We start from the raw sequence: 22,911 nt of genomic DNA on the forward strand, positions 1-22,911 counted from the left end.
GCTTGATTATACTCAGCTTGTTTCCAGTCTGTGTTGGGGAAGCATGGGGAGGGGGTCAATACACTCTTATATTTATTATATTATTACATGGAATGACTGAAATAATGTTAGTTTCAAGTTAATAAGTTAAGTTTGTGTTTGCATCAATACATTAACTGTTTTATTTACTATATTACTAAAAGTTGGTCATAAACAACGATGTAGATCAGATAAAAATATGCTCAAAGGTTAATTCATCTTTATCTTTTGTGATTTTTATTAAATGAAACAAGTCAGCAAACTCAATCAAACTGTTTGTTTAAGCTACTTTCCCTGTCCAAAGCTCATCCTAGTGTGCCAGAGGCTATCATTACAATACCCCGTGCAAATATGGCAACATTATTATGCTGAGTATAGTTTGATCCCCAAAGTGATGGCGACTCAAAAACGTCCTGAAAGTCTGCTGTCACACTGTGTACAAAACGACACGGGTCAATGAGTAGATGTTAAAAAAAGAGAGAAAGAGAAAAAACCCACAGAACTGCCTTTAACCAAGTTTGTTTTTGCTCTCTTTTTTTTTGGTCTTTTTATCCTTTGTTTGTTTGCATTATTTGTGCTGGGATTTTTTTTCTGCATCTCCTCGTCCCTTGTTGGGATTTTTTTTTTTTTTCCTGGCTCGACTACAAGGCGTTAATGAAAGCATTTCAAGCAAACATGTTGATTTTTGTTTCCATGGGGATCCAGAAGGCCTGACAATGTCACAGAGGCTTCGGCCAACAGACTGGTGGAAGACACGGCTGCCTTTTCCCCTCTTTTATTCACATTCTATTTCTCCTTAACTCTCCATCTCTGTTCCACCTTATTTTCCACTCTATGTCTTCTGTCTTTCTTTGCTAATGCCTCTTTATATTTCTTTAAATTTCTGTTTCTTTAGATTTCTGCTGTTACCATTTGTTTTCCCTTATCCATCTTTTTAAGCTGTCCTTCAGCTCCGTTTCTGTCTTTTTCTCTGACACTTTTCTCTTTTCTCCTCTTCCCCTTTCTGTTTTTGACCCTCTCACTGCCTTTCTTCCTTTGTTGTTTTCTATGTGTGAAGAGCTGTGATAAATAAAGACAAACACAGCCATATGTGTTTGTGTGTATGCGTTTGAGAGATGGACGCCAGCTCTCTGATAGCATTGTTAGCCTCTCCACCTCTTCTCACTCCACTGCACATCCAGCTACAGTCTTTCTTCCCCTCTCTCCATCTATCCAGGCCCCAAGCCAGGAAGGCGGCTTCGGGGCCAAGTCAAGCCAGAACGGAGGCTTCATTGTGAGGGTTGCAGGGGGCATCGGTGCTAGAGGATGAGGACCAGGGATCCAGGCCAAGCCCCAGACCCAAGACCCTGATCTAGCTTGCCAGCCAGCCCACTAAAGGGCCTTCGTGGCTGGGCACAACATCAGGACAAGAGGGGAGATTGAGGCTGGAGGTCTCAGCAGCAGTAATGGCAGTGGCTAGATTAAGACCTTCTCTTAGAACCAACACAATGGAGGAGGTCTACAGCAGAGCTCCCCACACACACACACACACACACACACAGGCATACACACATGCACATTGCCCCTATTCAGCTCCGTCCATGTCGCCCCTTCAGAGGCAGAAAAGCATGAATAAATACATGAGCAGTGTAGAGCTCCATAGGACTGATAAAAAGAAAGAAAAACAGACATGAATTACAGGGACTGAAAGAAAGAATGGTAAATTGAAAAAAAGGAAACAGATGAATAATTTTAGGGTTTTGTACTACAGTAATTGTGATGGGAGAAAAAAAAAAAGAAAAAGGGAAGGGTGATGAATTATGAAAATCCTCCAAGTCCCTGAGCTCAAATGGAATAATTAGGAAAAGTTAAAGAGCCAAGTTTGGAAATTAATGGCAGACATGAACTTTCAGAGGCCTGTGAGTGAATGTGCATATAGTACCAGGTTTCCTAAAGCAGAGTGACAACAGTACTGGTCTGGCTGAACTGCTACAAGAGAAGCAAGCAACACTTTTTGGTCATCAAAGGTGCTAATGTTGCTAATTCATGACAACTAAATCAACTCATTCAATATCAAAGAAAGACTGTGGCTACTATATAAGTACTATAACTAATACAAACTCTACCACATCTTCTATAACTGCAGTTATTTCAACCACAACTCGTTCTAAACATCTAATACCATCACCACTGCTGCATCTCCTTTAACTTCAACGAACAGAACAACCATTAAAACCACTACAGTACGACGAATGTGAGTGTCACACTCCTACCACAACTCCCTGTTTAGTTGTACAAAGTGTCACTTCCAACGCCTGACTGGACTAAATGAGCAGTTACTGAAATCCCAAAATGTACCTGCAAAGGCAAAATAGTTTCATGTGAACATGAACATGCTTTCTGCATAAATCTGAGGTGAGAAACAGCTGCAGCAAAAAGCAATGCAAACAACCTTCTACCACTGAAACAATCCCCTGCACGGCTAAGAGGAAAGTGAGACAATATGTTTGTTATAACATTTGGATGGATGGACCAACCGGTTAAAGAGAAAGCAGGAGTTTGAGGAGACAGAAAGTCATGTCGTCCTTCAGTATAAGGTCGATATTTGATATTTCCAAATTGAATAATTACAAAAACCATGCTTCTGAGCTATTTGTGATGAGACATTTTAATTTAATGCAATACTTGGTATTCTATCCATACAGTCTACATGGGTACGATTACTGTGCAATCTGGTGGGAAATGGACTTGCTGTCGGAAGATCAGGACATGTCCAGTCAGTCAGTTTGGTATTCAGATTCACGAAAAAATTTCTATGTGTAATCCACAGCTGAGAGAATAAACTTATGATAACATTTAGGCTATAAACTTAATTAAAACAAGCACAATGAAAAACAGCATATCACATAGGAACTCTTTGTTATGCTGCACACATCAATACTCAGTTCACACAATATGCAACAATCACCAGTATATTTTTAGAATTTATTCACGCCATTATGAGAGTGGCAGGGGAAAGGAAAGCTGAGAAAAGCAAGCAAAAAGAGAAGATGATGTAAACCAAAGTTCACAAAGTATAAATAAACTCCATGCCTGCCCAGTGTGTTGCATTATTGAGCACTGTTCATTTTTCTTTGTGCCAGTTAATGTCCATGTTTTTGGCCATAGAGGAGAGTAGAGGAGCCTAGGTACCTGGTAATGCCTCCAATAAGACCTTTTTACCACCTCTTACCTCTTCACCTGTACTATATGGTACTTCTGTAGTCAAAGTGTGTGTGCATGTGTGTGAGTGTGAGTGTGTGTGTGTGTGTGTGTGTGTGTGTGTCTGCGTCACAGCTCTCAGAAAGGACCCTGGGACCCTCCTCCACAGTGAGAGCTTTTAGCTCTTCTTTGCTAATGTCCTGAATAATGGCATCTTGATGGAGAGAGAGCAGACAAAAAAAAGGAGAGAAAGAGAGAAATGGGGAGAAAAGGAGACAGAGAGAAAAGAGTAGGGGGGAGAGATAGAGAAAAAGACAGAAAGAGAAACCTCTGCATCCATCTGTCTCTACCTCCAGACCTCTATCAGTAGCAGGCCTATCATTATTCCCTCTCTCTGCCTTTCTGTTTTCATTATTCCCTTTTTTCAGCATGATGTAGCTGAAGCCACCATGCAAGTCCCTCAAGATGTCGCATCACTAAAGGCCACAAGAGATGTTGGCTCCACAAAAGTCCAGTAAGCTTTCTCTTAATATGCAAAGTTAGCATTTTCCCTCCACACTTATTCTAGACCTCAACATTTAATTCCACTAATGTGTCTTGAGTATGATTTTAAATGTTATTTTCCATTTAAAGGTCCAGTGTGGAGGATTTAGTGACATCTAGTGGTGAGGTGAGGTGAGATTGCCACCGACTGAATACAGCTCCACTCAGTCCCCCCTTTCCAATGGTGTAGGAGAAGCTGTGGTGGCCTTCAGGTAATATAAAATGTGAAAGGTGTTCTCTAGAGCCAGTGTTTGCTTTGTCCATTCTTGGCTACTTTAGAAACATGGCGGTGCAACATGGCGGGCTCCATGGAAGAAGACCTGCTTTCTTTGTATAGATAAAGAGCTAATTCGAAGGTAACGAATACACAATGATTCGCAGTTTCAGGTGAGTATACACTGAGGAAAGCATAATTATGAATGTATATTCCGTTTTTGCCAACAGATCCCCTAAATTACACTGGTCCTTGAACATAAGTAAAGTTTGGTGAAAGTAATGGTGGTTGCCCACACTTCCTCCCCCTTTGCCATAATTTTGACTTCCTCAGTAGCTGATACAGATGCCAGTAAGACATCAAGCCAATTTAACCAGAACAATCTGTAAAGATGTGGCGCTGATGTCACTGATGCTACGTGCGTGTCTTCTTTGGTTGACGGTTGAAACAGAAAAGTGGAACTGGAAGAAAACTGTTTAAGACTCACAAGACAAGACTGGTTCCTGTTTAGTGCCACAAAGAAAACCTTACAGATTTTCTGGCAACTGTGAAACTGTGGTAAATCACATGGAAAGCAGCAAACAAAGGATCTTCTCAGACTTTGTTGCATGTACAATACTGACTCTCATCACGTTAACATTCTCGACGTTGCACCTTTAAACTGCCTGAAAAAGGATGAATTCACTTGCTATTGTTTCGAGTGGTTTGTGTTTAAGCTGTATGCAATCACAGTACTGCAAAAGTGTCAAACAAGTGAAGTTCTTTTACTTGTAGAGTTGAATAGATCACAAATGCTAAGTGCAGTGCACTCTAACATTTTACTTGTTCCTCCTATTTGATTACACACTTCATGAAATGTTGAGACTGATTCCTTCCAAAATGTCACACTCAAAGGAAAAATCATTTGAGAATAATGCTCTCACTTTCAGAGCTCCCTCAGGTGTAATTTCCATCCTTATCCTTCCTCTTCTCTTGTGGGGAAACTGTTCTGTCACTCTGGGTGAGCGTCAGCCGGATGTGAAGTGGATTGTGCTGTCTGACCATGACTTGTGCTTGTTTGGGCTGTCAGTTTGGCTCTTTGGCTAAACTGGAAAATATCAGCAGTGGTTGGTTGATTAAGAACCTCACTGTGTGTATTTGGGTTGTAAGGTAACTCTGGGATGTTCCACTGCACTGAGTAAACTGTGGAGACAGTTCAGGGTGACTGGCCATGACTGAAACACACACATGCACCACACTAACAATGCCACGCTTTCTCTTTCTCACACCTCACACCGTTTCCACCTTTTTGTCTTTCTCTCTTTATTTTAAAAATACAAGTACATTGTGTGTGTGTGTGTGTGTGCGCATGACTCTCATTCACTGAGTAACACACACTCACACACAAACACTATTGGAGGTCATTGCCACATCAGGCAAGTAAACATGGGGATGTCAACGAGTTAAACATTAATACAATTATTTTCTATAGTGATAAGAACTGATGCAAGTCTCTTCAATACTTGTACATAATAGTCTTAAGTGGAAGCACATAATTATTATAAAATAAATATTTATTTTGACATTATTTTTCATCCTGCATTGCTCATTATGTGACAAAACAATGTCCTCTTAGTTGGTCCACTGTTTTAAATTTAGCAACTTCCCTCCTTGTTCTGTAAATTGACATTATTTGCTTCATCCAAACTGTCTCATTCCTACTATTTTCATTTTTTCTGCAAAACCGTCTCAAAAGCAGAATTCAGCTCTGTCCCCTCCTCTTTAAAGATAATCCATGTGCACCGACAGCCTCCTCCTATTTTGGCCTCACAGTGAGGAAAATGATTTTTTTTCCACACAAATATGCATTTTTCCATAAGCTGATTTCGTAGAAGTTGGACTCTTGTCTTCTCTAGACGTGCGCATTTTCTCATCACCCAGCTGTGCGCTCCGAAGCAGATGAGGCTGCACATGAATAAATATACGTAGTTATCAAACTAAGAAATGGCACCACCCAGGGCGAAGTCGCTCAAAAAGGACACAGCTTTTACAGCGCGTTTTTAAATGGGGAAAAAAAAAAACTTTGTGCGTTGCATTGTGGTGAAGTTAAGTTGCCATGTCTGTGCCAAATAATTGGCAAGGGATCATTAAACGAAGTGGGCCTGTTTGCCTCTGCATGCAAGGACAACCTGTGTAGCACGAAACACACATCGGTCTCCTCGGGGGAAATGTTTATCGGACATTTCTGGGTTTAAATATTTATCTTCTCCGACAAATTGAACCGCACGGCACAGCTGCAGAGCACTTGAAATTATCGTATGACTTCGTGTAAATGCCGATTATCCCCGTACGTAATTAAGTTAAGAAGAGAGATGCTGGATAAGTGGTACTGCGACGCACAGCTCTGACTCTGCTCGTTTGTGAGAGTCCGCTCATATTTAATAATGAGCAATGGTGGTGAATTTCCGTTTCAACTTTGAATGGCCTCATTTGAATCAGGAGGAGCACGATGCTTCAAGAAAATGGTTTCATCTCAATAACTTTGAATTACAGGTTCGCTTTTATCCATGGTGAGAAATGAGCGTTTTTTCATGAGGTGGCCCACGCAGACACGGAGCGCACTGGCATACCTCTGCACAAATAAACACTGACGAAATCCAATGAGTCCCCAGTCCAATGTCGCTTAAATCTGTTTTTAAAAATCAAACGAAAATGTTGCCATTAAATAGTTGCACTTTTCTTACACATTTCCTTGTTTTTTCTTTATTTTCGCCAAATTTTCTTGAGAATCCCTCACGAACAGTTAAATGTGCGTATCCCCCTGTTTTACACAAAGAGAGAGAGAGTGTGTGTGTGTGTATATATATATTTTTTCTCTGTGTGAGAGAGATTTAGATTTTTACTCATCTACTGAGCGCCTGCGGGATGTACACATGCCGCGTCCTGCAGGACCAGCTTGTGAAATAATTCTCTAGAAAGTGTTGAATCAGTTATCGGTGAAGCTTGATGCTGTACTTGCGTCTTACCAATGCACCAAACACACAACTCTGAACCTTCGCAGTTGTATTTAACTGTATTTAAAAGCTCTCAGTATTTCGTGACAAGGAAAGCTGATATTTTCAAGCAATAAATCAAAATTGGGAGCAGGATTCCTTTGTTTAAGCAGCTTGTTTCTGAGAAGGCCCCAGCGAGTCGTCTTTTAAAATTGGCTTTAACTGGAAATATGCTTGCATATCTCTGTGATTATGTTTTATTTCCACCCCTCGGTGCCTCTGGATGGACGGACAGCGGTCTGGATTGGTGGCCACGGAGGGCTCCTCCGGCTCGAAGCAAGCCTCCGCTCTGCTGAAGTGTCCGTGAGCAAAACACTGACTCCCTCTCAGCCCCGGGGTTTGCCTGACCCCGATCTCCGGAGAAGAGGAGCGATTCCCCATCAGAAGTGTCATTTATTACCATTATTCTTCTGCGTTTTGGGTAACTTTTCTTTGATTGACAAGGCGCAGAGGCTCACAGTTGTTTCCAATCACGCGCACACAATCGCAGCTGCGCAAAGACACAGAATGTATTTCTTTTTATAGTTTCTGACATGCAACGAGTATCAGTGAAGAGGGATGAAAAGAAACAGATAAACTTAAAGCCTGCGTTTATTAAAAAACCTAATGATAACAGAAGTGAGTGCATGCAGTGGACCTGTACATAGACATACTGTTGCAGCAGTAACACAGTGTAAAAACATACAAAGAATGAAGTCAATCGCTGAAAGTGGCTCTTCAGTCATAACTGGCATTTGAAAGCTATTTTTATTGAATGACAAGTCTGAAATTAAGTGCGCATGTAAAATTCGCTGCTTTAATCTGTTGAACTGATTTAGTATTGTATACGTATCACAAACTGGGGCATGACCTCCTTCCGAGCATCATTTAAAAACAAAATAAAACATGGAAATAAATCAACTGATGATGCCCTCGAAGTCCGGTTTGAATTTAGCTAAATTTATTCGAAGAAGATTTTTGCACTTTCTCCGCAAATGAGGACGGTTGATGAACCTGCTTTCAGTTTACCCTCCGCATCCTCCTCCGCTCCTCTCTCCCCTCTCTCCCTCTCCGCTCTGGCTGCGCGCTGTTTTCGGGGGGCTCCTTATAAACAAAATCCACCGTCCCCGGTTCCTCTTCCTTATTGGTCAGGTGGAGTCGTTACCTCACTCCGGGGCCGGTGACGCAACGTCTTCACGTATCCTTCATGTGCGTCTCGTCTTGTTTCTTATTGAGAGTCTTGCCGTCGGTCAGAGGGAGAAAGCGGGATTCGCGACGAGCCGAGAGTGCCGGACGGACCGGGGTGCGCTCGATACTAAACACTTCCCATCCCGGGAGGAGAGCGGCGCACAAGAGCAGCCTCTCTCTCTGTCTCTTTCTCGGTGTCTCTCTCCCTCTCTCACACACATACGTGCTCTATGAGTCTCTCTCTCGGTCTCTCTCTCGCGCACACACACTCACGCCGGCGCGCACGCACGCTCCGCATACGTCTCCACTTTGCCGTAGTAAATTACGGCATTGATCTTAACGGCGAGTGCGGATCTGTCTCTTGTGCTCGCCCTTTCTTCGACGGAGCGACTTGGAGAAACGCTCGACAGAGAAGTAAGTAGAAACACGCATTATTTACTACCATTATTTTATCACTGTGCTGTGCTGTGCTCTGTGTGTGTGTGTGTGTCTGTGAGTGTGTGTGATTTGTCCGACCGCACCGTGCTCGCTGTAACTTAACTTCAGCGCTGTTAGTTCATGGAGACGGTTTATCTCCGCGCGTCGGTTCCAGATGCTTTAGTAGATTTTTTTGGACCATTTTCCGAAACTATTTCCGCTTGTTTCGACTTTCTATGCGCGTTGGTCTCAGACTGCTGTGTGGGTTCTGTCGGCGAGGCTGCGTGAACTCAAACATCTGACTTCAAGTCTGTTTTAAAAATAAAACGAGGGTCTGTGGTGAGTTTGTGGTCATTGCAGAGTTCACCTCCCATCGATTTCCGCACCTGCCGCTGCTTTCGGATTCCGTGATTGTTTTTAATCGACTGATGATCCACGAGTCATTCAGTAAAAAAAAGATGAGTTGTCAAATCCTATTTCTTACTTTCTGTTTCCGTCATTTAAAACAAATAAAGAACTCTGACAGTGGACGAAAGGGAAAATTACCCCCGCTTCCAAATCAAATAAATGTATATCAACACCGTTTTATTGATCTGCATGCAAGTAATTCCTCATTCAGCCTCGTTTCCAGAGCGGCTTCTGACACTTCGGTAGCGCTAAAACAAGAGCAAACCTTTCGAAACAAGTGGATTTATCTCTCTGGCGCTTCACCAAGTCAAGGAAACTTTATCAGCTTTTTAATAAAGAAATGTCTGCAGCAGACTGCCACTGTTATCGTGCACCAATTGTTGTTTGGACGATGACAAACATGTCTCCTTATTTGCCGCGCGTAAAAGTAACACTTGTGATTTCTGTCAAGACTCCGGCCAGCGGTGATCTCCGCTCAGAGCGCAAACTGTCAGCTGCAGCCAGAGGGAACGATCTACTACACACTGATATCAAGATATCAAAAATAAACACGTTAATTGGTTCCTCTGAGGGATGCAGGAGGCAGAAGGTGTGCCTCCATTTATAACAAAACCTCATATTTCCAATCACCTTGACCATTGTACTTTCAGTATTAAAAAAGTCGAAAACATCTCATTAAAATCTTCAAGTATCAGGCGTAATTTAACTACGAGCTAACCACCATACGTTTTACATGGAAATATGCCATTTACAGACATTCATCAGCTACTTCCCATTTCAGTTCTCACTTACAGAGCAAGTTACTCCTGCTCTTCAAATTCAGATTAAAACACAAGTTTCTGTTTTGATACCGAAGCCACACACACACACTCTCAGATCTCCTTTCAGTGCTCACCTTTCAGACACAGCTGAACATGAATGCAAAAGGTTTTAGGGCTTTCTGTCGACTTAAACACCTGAGAGTGGTTTTTAAGATAATATTAGTCACACAAAAGATGATGAAGGTTTTCCCTCTTCTGCTGTCTTGTGTTTTACTAACAGGAGCCATTTACTGTTTTTACACTGATGCACCCTCAATTTGACCTCAGACCCAAATTTCTAAATAACCAGTTTCCAAGCTCTTTGGACTCCCTAATCTAAACTGTTTGTCTCTCACTCTCTCTACCTCCCCGTGTGTGTGTGTGTGAGGAACCAATAATGCAAACAGTGAGAAACGTGTGTATGCATGTACTGTGTGTGTGTGTGTGTGTGTGTGTGTGTATCTGGGTCACCACCAAGTACTGTGTTGAGGGGCTGAGTGTTTTTCTGAACACCTCTTGTCTGCAACACCGTATCATCTCTGAGTCACATTCAAACTAACCCTTCTCCCCTGCTTGGAAAGTATTTCATTTGGTAATGGCCCCGCAGTGTCTGCTTTGTCATTTGTGGCCCTAATTTAGTCTGCATGTGTGTTTGAGCAAGTTCGCTTTTTCCATCGTTCTTTCAAATCTTTCAACCGCTTTAACAGTGGAATTAAAACAGCTCCCGTTGTGTGAACACAGGCACTGCTCTGGCAAACTGTTGTCGGACGCAGCTTTAATTTGTGAAATATTTCCTTAGACTAGACCCTGAAATTACTTGCAAAACAGATGCAAACATTTGACATGGAAAACGCTGCTTGTGTGTGATGCACAAGTGCAAGCAGATATTCACTTCCACCATTCACCTGTTTTAAAATGGCCAAGGCTTATTTTTGGGGTATTTGTCTTTGTCCATTTGATTTGATCCCTAAATAGTGAAAATGTTTAAATTGCCTGTAGAGTAAATTAAGCATTGGCCTGAGATTTTTGCTTCTTTAAGAAATCAGGTTTTGATAATTTTGTAAGGACACCCTGCACTTTATGGAGATTTTTTCAAGTATTAAGCTATGTAATCCAGTTACAAGTTTTGGGTGTGGATGAAGCCAGATCTGGTATAACTTCTGGTGCTTCCAGAGCATCAAGAGAGAAACTTTTATGAGGTGCTTTAACCGTCACCACAGGTGTCTCTCTCCACACTTGCATTGTAATAGATAAGATGTATTCAGCCATGACAGAAATAGAAACTGAGTTTGAGTGTGCAGTATGTGAACTTCTTAAAACCTCAAGTGACAGCATTTCTAAGAGTTTTACTTTTCTTGTTAAAATAAAACACCTAGAGTTCAACAACACCAAAAAATCACTGCTTTCACAAATGTAAGATAAGTACCTATTTCTTTCAAGTCACATGACGAGGTAAAAAAAGTGAAGTGAAATTCCTCTGACAATAAGAGAGAGCCTGTCGATTCTTCACAGCTCCTCACAAGATGCAGAAATCAAGGTTACCCCTCAGAGGAGGAGGAGGAAATGGGAAATTATTTTGGTTATCACTGGCAGGTGTTACTTCTCTGTGGGGATATATCCTTGAACTATTTTAAAGAGTGTTTTTTTTTTTTCCGACAATGTTACCCTTGGCTTTTAGTCAAGAAATGTACTGTGAGTATTTTTTGGAATTTGGCGCAGTGTGCAAATGATAAAAGTGCCTGCCACATTCGTGTCTGTCAGGCAGGTTGGTTCAAGTTGTTTGAAATGTTTGTGATCCGGATTTCTATATTTGTTAATTACTGTCTCTCCTTTGAAAATCGCTAAAGAAAGTTTTTCTACAGGAGATGTATTTATTTTGGAGAGAAAAAAGCACAGTATCTGTGGTCATTTAAGGTCTTTAACTGTGGAGAATTTATTCTATGAAATAATTCCGACATTGTTACTAAAAGCCTCAAAATACCAAGGACTGATTTTAATTATACAGTTTTTAATTTTACCCATAGAATCACTCCTGATTCAAACTATTTTATGCAACTTTTTTTTTTTTCAGAATGAAGAGTCATTAAATATTGCTCCCAATTTCAATGATTGAGCTGCTCTCTGACCAAAACATTATCACTTTAAAACGATCACATTTTACAAAATATTAAAGATTTCATTTTGGGAACGAAAACTTTGAAGCTCTCCGTAGAGCTGAGCATTTGTGTGCTGCTTTCCAGGTGATATTAAAATGATGAAATAATAGCAGTTTGTGTTTATTTGTGTTTGTCGTTGACCAGGCAACTCGTCTCATCCTGCGTGTCTGTGAGGACCCCTGGTCATGTCCGTTTAGCTCCCCTGCGTGATGCCTGATCATGACAGCACCACCCTCCTAACCAGACAGACCAAGCGCCGACGTGTCGACATTGGGGTGAAAAGGACTGTGGGTAGCGCGATATTCACCCGCGCCAGGGAGACCCTGCTTGACAGCATGAACCAATCGCACGGCATTGATCAGGATGGGGACTGCTCATTGGTCAGTCATGGCCATGGGGGCACCAACAGTGACAGTGAAAAATCGAATGTTTTGAGGAAGTTGCTCAAGAGGGCCAATTCGTACGAAGACGCCATAATGCCTTTCTCTGGCGCTACCATCATCTCTCAGTTACTGAAGAATAACATGGGGAAGAATGGAGGGAGTGACTCAGGTTTCCAGGTATACACGCATATACAGGCAGTGGTGAAATGTTAGTTTCAATCCTCATTCACTGATCCATCAAATCATTTATTGAATCTGTTAACTGCTCCCTAATTCTGTCCTCCTGTTTTCCTTCACAGGGAAGTGGAGCTCTGTCCAGTGGAGGCTCAGAGATTCAGGCCGAAGACGCCTGCAGCAACTCCTCCCGTGACGGGGACAGCCCCTCTGACTGCCTCTCTCCAGGGCCTCCTCTTCCACCTCCACCTTCCTCCTCCTCCTTCGGGCGGCCACCGCCACCTTCGAGCCATAACTCCCATGCTCCTTCTCAGCCCCTCTCCCTCTCTTCCTTCGACTTGGACAGGCTGTCAGACGAGCACCTTCGTGCCAAGCGCGCCCGTGTGGAAAACATCATCCGCGGCATGAGTCACTCACCATTGGTCCGGCCCAACGCCGGCGACCACAACCAAGAAAGCAACCGTGAGAACGAGAACAGCAGCAACAGCAGCAACAACAGCAACAGCAGTAATGACCACAGAGGAGACGCCAACAGCCACAACATCAGCAGCCACGACCACAGGCGGAGCAATGGCCCTTCTTCCCTCCTGAACTCTCCGGGTTCACGGGGTGGGGTGGTCAGCGTTGGTGAGGTTTACAGGGAGAATAAGAGAAAGCAGCGCCTGCCACAGCAGCAACACAGCTTCACCCAGCTGGTGTGTTCAAGGCAGGAGCAGAGGCAGGAAGAGAGACGGCAACTCAAACTGCAACTGGAGGACATGCAGGTTGGTAGCAGATGACATTATGAGCAGTATGAAGAGTCTTGGATTTCAGGTGGCACCTGAAATCCAAAAGTGGCACAGACTCAAGGAATACATACTTGCTTCTGTCAGACATACTTTCCTATTTTAATTTCTCCTTCAGCTTATTTATGGTAACAGGTGACTTTCAGGTTCAACAGACATCTTCTTTAACATTCTCTATCCTCTGTTGCTCAGAAACAGCTGCGTCAACTCCAGGAGAAGTTCTACCAGATCTACGACTCAGAGACTGAGGAAGAGGAAGAGAACGGTGAGAGCGGAGAGGTCGACCGAGGTAGAGACAGAGAGGAGGACGGCAACTTGTCAGAGGACAGTATCCGCTCTGATGGCCTGGAGGAGAGACACAGAGACAGAGGACGGCATAGCCATGACGACCTGTCTGAGCTGGACCCAGGCCTGTTCCTGGACAGGGCCCGAGCCCTCCTCCGAGAACAGGCTCTGATAGATGGAGAAATAGAGGAGGATGTGGACGGCAGGGAGCATGAGGAGAGGAATGGAGAAAGGGTGATGAAGAGCAGAGGAGGAGCAGCTGGAGGAGGGGGAGGAGGAGGAAGGCAGTTAGCGGAGACGCTGAAGCAGGAGCTGAACTGCGCCGTGTCGCAGGTTGTCGACACGGTCGTCAAGGGCTTCTCCTCACCCAAGCAGGCTATCAGTCACCATCACGGCTGCCACAGCAGCACACCAGCTGCACCCTCCTCTTCCTCCAACTCATCCTCTTCCTGTCCTCCACCTTTCGGTCCCCTTCCCTCCCTCACCCCGGACTCGCGCTTTGGCGGTGGCGCCCTGGCCCTCAGTATGAATGGCGACGGCAGTCCCACCCCTAACTACCACTCCTCCAACCAGAGGCTGCACTGCTTCAGCGATGTTATCGTCCCAAGCCCGCTGGATTCGTTCGGTGGTTTAAGTGGAAGACTGAGCGGTGTGCCAACGCCCAACGACCAAACAGAGGCACTGCCGCTGGTGGTGCGCAAGAGCGGTGGAGGGGGTGGAGGAGAAAGCACCAACCTCTCTTCCTCTCTTCCTCCTCCTCCTCCTCATCCTTCCCTCCACCCTTCTCCCCTCACGGCCTCGCTTGGGTTTAGCCCTCCTTCATTTCGCCACCCGTTCCCTCTTCCCCTTATGGGTTACCCCTTTCAGAACCCCCTGGGGTCACACGGTGGAGGATCCGGTTATCCCCCAGGGCCCAAGGACCTCCATCGGTCCTCCCCTGATTCCATGGACATGACCCGAGAAACTGTCAGCCTCAGAACCAAAATGGCATCCCTTGGAGGAGGCCATCTTAGCCACCACCATCACCACAGGCAGAGCTCACCGAGCCAACATGGGCCGGAGGGTCTGTCCCTGTCCCTCATCAAGTCTGAGTGTGGGGACCTGCAAGACATGTCCGACATATCGCCCTACTCAGGCAATACCGTATCCTTGATACTATCAGGTTTTGTACCTGTGAGTGAATGTGAATCTGAGTGCGTGTCTGTCTTTTAAACCTTATTTTTTTTTTAGTTGGTGAGGTTTAGATCCAAAAAAAAAAAAAAGAATGATAAAGATAAAGAATTAAGCTATGTCCCTATTCCATTCTATGTACGAATTCTAACCTGGTCAGGACATGGAGGCAGCTCAAAGATTGAAAAACTATAATAAATTGGGAACAACAGTGAGAATTTTTGAGGATTTGAATCCTTTCCTGTCAGTATAATTGACGTACAAAATTTAATTAATACTAAATGCAAGAAAAATATAGATTAATAGATAACACTTGTTGTGCAATATGACCTAAAATATATAGTATATCATGATACATTTTCACTTTAATTAACTTAGTTGAGTTATTTGACCAAATTAATTAAATTATGTCGGATTACTTCATTTATTTATCATGTAGGATAAGTGTGTAGTTTGGAATTGGGACACACTGGCACTAGTATGTATTACACTGCACATACAACACTATAAACTAAAAGAAAAGTGACCGTAAACATAAATAATATCCTCACTTAACATTAAATGAACTTTTTTTCCTTTTTCACAAGATTCACATTTTTAATGGCATCAAACACACTGAGACCACTTGGCAGCAGCAGCAAGCAGTCGTCAAAGAAAGTCTTTAATATCAATTAACCTGCATTAATTGGTTCCCGGTCAGACACTCTTGTTTCCGTGCTGAGTGGGGAAGATGAAACGGGACGCGGTGGGTCTTGCAAGAGGGAGGAAGATTAAACAGGTCGCACACTGCTCTCTCAAGCTCTTTTAAGCCTGTGCAGCAGGTTGTGGTTTTTAAAGGTGCTGAGAAAGGCTAGTGAGATCCCTCTTCAACACATGCGCGCGCACGCACACACACACACACACAGTCTGAGACACTCTTGTGTTGTTAGGCTCTCTTTCATCACAAAGACTTTGTACATAAACGCTCAAAGCAAATCATATTTCACTGTGTCTGTGTGTGTGGGTGTGGTGTAAGACCTTGTACATAGGAGCTCAAAGCTAATCATATTTCAAAGAGCACAGAAGAGGAACAGGTGAACACTTGGCCTTATTGATGGAAGCTTTCTAAATGTGTGTGTGTGGGCACACATAAGTAAAGGCGTAATATCTAAAATGTACGCATTAATCTCTAAATGTTTTTAAGGTAGTTGTCTCCCTCCTTCTTGTTGATCTCTACTCCGAGCTTTCATTTGTTGGCCTTCGCTCGCAGTTGCTCGGCAGCAGTGTGTGTTTTGCTTCCTTTCACAGTGCGCACACACAGAAACACACACACTCCCTTTCATGACGTGTGCATGTGGACAGGTGTTTGCAGGTAGCTGTTTATCTTTTCATTTCTAACCTTTCATATGAAGAGGGCTTCTCCTGGCGACTACGCACGCACGCACGCACGCACGTGCACACACATGCACGCGCGCGCGCACACACACACACACGCATGAAGAACAAAGTGAAAAGAAAAATAAGACTTTGAACCTGACAAATAGGAACTCCTTGCAGCTGTGATGGGGATGTGATCACAGTGTCGTCTTCAAAGCCAATTTAGATGTTGCTTTAATTAAAAAAGAAATATTTGACACGTCTCTTGATCCCACTGAGCCGTTTCATTCCAAAATGCTTTTCCATTCATCTGGAAGGAAAAAAAAGTCTTTGAAATTGGACATTAGTATTTCAAAGATATTGACCACCCTTCAACTCTCCCTTTTTTATTTTGTAGGTCAAAGATTCTAAAATAGTTTGGTGATTTCATTTTAATGACAGCAACCCTTCAAAATGAGTTCATTCACTTTGATAAGAAATGTCTTTTTCCACTATCACTTCTTCACTATCAAATCCCATTAAATTATATTATGATAACCTCTGAACAAATTATGACATTGTTATTCCATGAAATTATGTTGATGAATCATCACAGTGGACAAACAGAAAATCAATTACGGATTTCTTGCTTTTCTTTTTTTTCTAATATTCTTAATAGAATATCTTTGTCGTTTAGACTGGTGGTGTGGGAAAAGTAATACGTTTGAGATTGTGACAGGCTTTTATTTGATCATCTTCTGACATTTTATACACTAAATGATTACTCTATTAATTGAGAAGATTACTGACAGATTGTTAGTTGCACCCCTGATTGATATCTTATGATACTGCAATGATCCAGCTCCAGTAACTGAAACCATTGATCACAAATGATATTTTGAATTATATGAAAGCTTACTGAAATTATGTACAAATTGTACAATTAGTTTTTCCTGCCAAGTGAAGATACATTTATTGTGTAAAACAGTTAAGTTTCTTGCAAATCAGCCACACAGACTAACATTTGCCCAAAGCTGTTGTGAGAACATGACAAATTTCATTGACATTTTCTCAAAAACAGACAGATTTCGCATAAACCTTGTCTCATCCTCCCTCAATTTGAAAATGATTTATGCAATTTCTGTTTGAACTTCTCTTTATTTTCTTGTTTTGTCACTTTCTCTGCCTCTTAAGTGGATTCGTGTGGTCGGCATTAAAATAGTGATGGCACTGTCTGTGGATTTAAGGCTACTAGAAAGCCTGGCAGAGTGGTTAAGGTGTTCTGCATCGATCACAGTTCACAAAAAAGGGGCTCACACACCCACACCTACCCACACAAACACTGTCACACATACTCTCTCTCTCAGGTCTGTGTATCTTTAATCCTTTGTACAGAACTGAGCAGATGTCCCTCATTCATTTATGAATGTGCCCCCCCCTCCCTCTCTTCTTCTCTCAATCCACCCCCCATTCTCTCTCTTTCACACACACACACACACACACCTGGCAGAAAGGTCAAGTTACAGCTGATACAGTGAGCTATGCACAACACTCACACACACACACAAACATACATTCACAGATGTGCATCAGGATGAACACACACACACACACACACACACACACACACACACACACACACACACAGGAAAGAAAGAGGAAGAGGAATGGAAGAAAAAGAAAATTATTAGTTACATTGACACACACACACACCTATCATTTGCTTTTTTCCATTATATTTTTTCAGACTGTTTACTCTGAGTCATGTTTGTGATGTTAAGTGTGTATTTGTTTGTGCAGTTTGTGTGTGTGTGTATGTGTATGTAGAAAACATTCTCTGCTCTAAACACACAGACAGTGACAGGTTGGTATTAATGTTAACTAGGTGATGGTGTTGTTGTCTGGCGACCTGACGTATCTGCTGCTACATTAATGATGGATGACAATAAGACTCACCACTTGCTTCAGTTATTGAGTCAAAGTGAACAGTGCTGTGGCGTCATTTGCAATATGTAGTCAGATTACTTTCTGTGTTGTAATCAGTATAATCTTGGTTGCTTTTTCGTTTCTTTCAATGTTTCCCTTTTGTCAGTACATTTCCCCTCTGCTTCCTATCTTCACTTCCCGTCTCTCCCTCTTTTTCTGATTGCTGATGCTCCCCTCTCTCCCTTTCCAGCCATATAGGGCCCCTGGGGTTTCCGTATGTGTGTGTGTTTGTCTGTGTGCTAATTGACCTTGCAGGGGGTTCCATTGATTGCCTCATCTTCTCTGATAGATTATAGGGCTGTTAATGTGGTGGGGTAATGGCAGCGTGGTTGGGCACAGCTGTTGTCATACACACACACACACACACACACAAATACACTGTCCCACACGCTCGCTCTGTGCCCCTGCAACCAAGGCCTCCGCAATTATTATTTTCCTTGTTGAGACAGTGGGATAGACACTGGGGTTGCAGAGCCGGTGAGATGCAGGAGTGAATGTGGGATTTGATCCAAAGCCAGCAGGTGCTCCAGTTTCTGCTTTGGGTGTAAAATGGCACGCCTACCAGAGAACTGGTTTTCTCTTATTGCAGCTCTGTATTATCAATGGTTGTGCTTAACGGTAGTGCTGTCACCCTGACAAATACTGCTGTGCGGTCACTCCTCTCAGAATGTATCACTCCATCTCTGGCACTAATCACTCTGTGGTTACAGAAATCTCTCTCTCACTTGCACTGGTTATTGTGGATTGCTTTTAAATAATAATACATGAATAATCAAGGGGAGGGAGCATTAATTCATTTGTGTTGTATGCCTATTTTTTCTTTCCAGGTTTAAAGGTGTGCATATGAGACAGCTAGATACTGTATTAAAAGATGCCTCCCAAGGCCCTTTGGAGAGGATGCACATAAGAGATTGAACAGCGTGAAAATAACTAACTGATGAGGCTTTTCTAGGTTTTTCAAATATTGGACTTAATGGATCAAATTCTGATATGCGAAGAGTGATTTCAGGGTGTTTGTGACCTTTGGACACAGCTGTTACTTTAGTAATGATTGTATATGGGAAGAAGTTGTTTTGGGCCTGAAAGTCCGACACTGTTCCTGGCGGCCTGGTCGACGGTGGCTGAAGCTTATCCCATCATGCACTTTGTGAGGGGCAAAATTCACCCTGGACCCTGGTATCAGCTGAGCCAACTGTACTTCTTCTGAATGATAGGTGCACTTCCATCCAGTATCAGGAACTTTAAGCCCCATTTTCAAGGTACTCATTGTTGTCTGTGTTTCTTGTGAAGATACCCGTGAAGATGAGGCAAATTAGTCCGCTGACATGTGATGGCTGTTTTTATACATAATTTTAGGAGTGACTAATGCTCACTAACGCCTGGTCTGGTTGAGGTGTTGAAGAACAGGGAACTAAAAACAAACTGGCTTGCGGCTGCAGATTTTTAAAAATGGTGGCTGAAATGAAAATAAAAATAATGTCCCCGGAACCACACCAGAACCTGGTCCCTGCGGTGGAACATGGCCTCAGAAAATTAATTGCGATATACATTTGAGGCTACAGGGGTAGTGTCCGACAGAACATTAAAATAAGCAGCATATTGTCTGAATTAAAATGTTGTTCTTAGCCTAATTATACTTCCTGTCAACTGAGATAGTGCCATTACAAGACCTTACCTTCACTTTTGCTTTTTTTTTTTTAATAATGTGACAATTTTAATCAAATTCACTCAGGAAAACACCTGTTGTTCATTGTACCGAATGGTACTCCCATTTGGTTCCACTAGCATTTTGCTAACAAGTGGAGCCCATGCAACACATGAATATTTTCTGACTCCTGCTAAAAGCAGAGCGGTGTATTTAGGTTGTAACATGTCAGTTTCTCACCAGTAATATCTAACTGCAGACCTCAAGAGCCAAACTGCTTTAGAGGAACTGCATGCACTGTTCTCTGCACTACTTGACATACCTGATTGTAATTACGGTGCAGCCAACACAACAACTGCAAAATACCACTTAAACCAATGGAACAAGGACAGGTGTTATAATGTTCACTGATTGAGAGTAAACAGAACATTTCATGATCATTAACTTGGACTTGAGGTCCTGCTTACACTTTCTGCTGCTGTATTCCTCATGAGATCTAAAAGAAGATGCATCCTTAACATGTACTTATTCAGATTCAGGAGGGCTTGTCTCCCAACCACCTGAAGAAGGCCAAGCTGATGTTCTTCTACACCCGCTACCCTTCCTCCAACATGCTCAAAATGTTCTTCTCCGACGTCAAGGTAAGACTGCCTTTTTCTTCTGCTGTGTGTTTCTCTCCTATTTCTTTTATGAACCTATTTTTCCTGTTCTGTTCTAACTCTAGTTTTCTGTTTCTGTTTTAATTGTTCTTTACTGGACATACTTAATCATTTCATCATGTCAGATCACAATTAAGAGACTGATATGATTGCAACGTAAATATTTGCTCTTGCATATTCAAAACTAGATAAAAGGTCAAATTTGCATTGTGATTCAGATTGAGTCATTTTGAGAGAAAAATCCACAATGTGCATGCATACAAATATAAGAAGATAGGAAAAAGTGACACATACTCAGGCTTGAATTGACAGGTGGTTACGACAAGCATTACAGTCACTGTCAGGCAGAGCGTGGCCACAAAATGAAATGGCACTGTGCGAATCAGATTTCAGAAATCACATCAGTGTATTTTTCAGTGATAGATGGAGCAGATGAGCTGTTTGTGTGAAGCTTTTTTAATGATCCATGATTGTTCTCTGATCTCCTCTTTCTCGCCTCACCAACTTTCACTGGCAGATAGCCTCACAGTCATTTGCTTGTGACGTTTCTGTATTTTGTTGTCTGATATTATTCAGTTTTATTGTTTTCGTGTGTTTTTCCGTTACTCTGTACGAGTGTGTATGTGTGCAAGCCCCTATAGCGCAGATGGGCACTCCAGTCTGTCATGTCTTTGTGGCATAATGAGAGTTTCTGGCCCTAATCGGCCTGGGGTTGGGGCGTTGTTCACGCCCACTTTCCCTCTCTCACTCACACACACACACACACACACACACACACACACACACCTACTGTAACCCCCCCTCCCTCCCACACACACAAAAATGCTTTCACTCTCACTCTCTAAATTAAAATGAGAAGTTGAACTTTTCTTTCAATACAGGAACAAGATGAATAATCACAGAATAAGTGTTGATTTGACAGATGGCAGGATGCACAGGTAGAAAGAAAATTATTATAGAAAGAAAGGAAATAAAATCGGGAAGAAAAAAGAAGAGAGTATGAGGCAAGATGTGGAAAATTAGAAGAAAAAAGATGATGATGGAAAATGCATGTGTGTGTTATGGGGGTTTTGAGAAAATGACAAAGGCGGGGGGAGGGGAGGACAAAGAATAGAAAGGGATGACAACAGAACAACAGCTTTAAAACAAAGGCTCTGATTGTTCTGTGTTTACAGGCTGCTACGTGTTTTGCAAAGGAGCATACGGCTCCTCTACGGATTCGGGACGCTGTATTCAAATGAGCACACACACACACAAACACACACACATACCAGCTGCCCTTTGGCTCATATCTGTGTTGACCACTTCCTCGTGGCAGTGCCACATCCTCATCGGCTGCCATGGCAACAAGGTTTGCTGGGACACACCAGGTTGCTAGGCAAACACAAGGTTGCTACCTGCTCCCTGTATGTGTGAGTGTGAGTCTGATTTGCCATTAACTGGGAGTCCATTAAGTGATATAGATGGATATCATTACACCTGGTTATACCTCTCGTTATTGTTAATGACAGAGTAAAAGGGAAAACGTTGAATTGTGTCATCTCTCTGACAAAGCAACATGATTCAAAACTTTATCTCTCAAAAAAAGTCCCATATTGTTGCCTGAAATTATAATTTAAGTGAGAAGGCTTTTTTCAGGTTGACAACTGACAGTGGTAATCCTTTCCAAGAAAAAGAAAGAAAAGAGTGCATCATCTTCAGGCTAAATATGATACAGTACATACACACTTGGGTTGGGAGGTATGTTAAAATTTTCCGTCAGTCCAACAGCAACAGCCAGCGATTGCTGATATATTCATGCAGAAATGTCAAGAAAGGAAATATTCTGACGCCTATTTTTCTTTTTGAATAATAAAACACAACCCTCCACCTTTTGAACTCAAGTTTCTGTCTTTCATTGAAGTCAGACAAGCTGAACTGTCTCATTAACTCATCATAAAACAGTCTTCTTTCAAACTCGATAGAAACACAATAAAACTCACCAAAGCCGTCTTGATGTGTCTTTTCACTGTTGCAACAATCGCCAACTCTGGTTTGATTGAATAAAACGTTAATTCACAGAGTTAGATATGAAAAGGTTCTGTTATTTCCTTTCAGCTCAGTGGGCGGTTACGTTGCTGTGAGCTCGCTCCCGCCAACAGATCCAGCCAATCACGATAGCTGATATAGTCATCCAATCTCCCAACCTTAACACAAACTGCAAAATATAACAACAACAACAGCAATGATAAAAATAATGCCCTGGAGGTGAACGGGCACCTCTGCAGCTACCAGCTAACACAGCTCAAATGGTGATAATCACAGCCATTCTGAAAGCAGTGAATGCGCTGAATAAATGAATTAACTGGTTCTTCTTATCTGCTGACAGGCCTTGTAAATTTGCAAACTTCGGTTTTTCTGAAAATCTCTGGGCAGAAGAAACTGTAAATGAATGAATATCTCCAAACTTCTGAATAGAAAGATTATGTGAGCTAATTTTAATGCTATTATGAGACTTAACACAACTGCGCATCGCAAAACTCACTCAAGTTTAAAAAATCGTGCCAACTTTCAG

At 42.5% G+C, this 22,911-nt stretch overlaps 1 protein-coding gene across 1 annotated transcript in view; it reads left to right on the forward strand.

Moving 5' to 3' along the window:
- The first annotated feature begins 8,501 nt into the window (after window positions 1-8,501).
- LOC121627350 (prospero homeobox protein 1-like) overlaps window positions 8,502-22,911 on the forward strand; it is a 34,825-nt gene continuing 20,415 nt past the window's right edge. The window contains exons 1-5 of the mRNA XM_041966211.1: window positions 8,502-8,568; window positions 12,080-12,495; window positions 12,618-13,256; window positions 13,470-14,705; window positions 20,232-20,339. Coding sequence (XP_041822145.1) covers window positions 12,145-12,495; window positions 12,618-13,256; window positions 13,470-14,705; window positions 20,232-20,339 — 2,334 coding nt within the window. The 5' untranslated portion in view covers window positions 8,502-8,568; window positions 12,080-12,144. The remainder of the gene's footprint in view (window positions 8,569-12,079; window positions 12,496-12,617; window positions 13,257-13,469; window positions 14,706-20,231; window positions 20,340-22,911) is intronic.

Source organism: Chelmon rostratus, chromosome 24 (genome assembly GCF_017976325.1).
Source record: "Chelmon rostratus isolate fCheRos1 chromosome 24, fCheRos1.pri, whole genome shotgun sequence".
Lineage (NCBI taxonomy): Eukaryota > Metazoa > Chordata > Actinopteri > Chaetodontiformes > Chaetodontidae > Chelmon > Chelmon rostratus.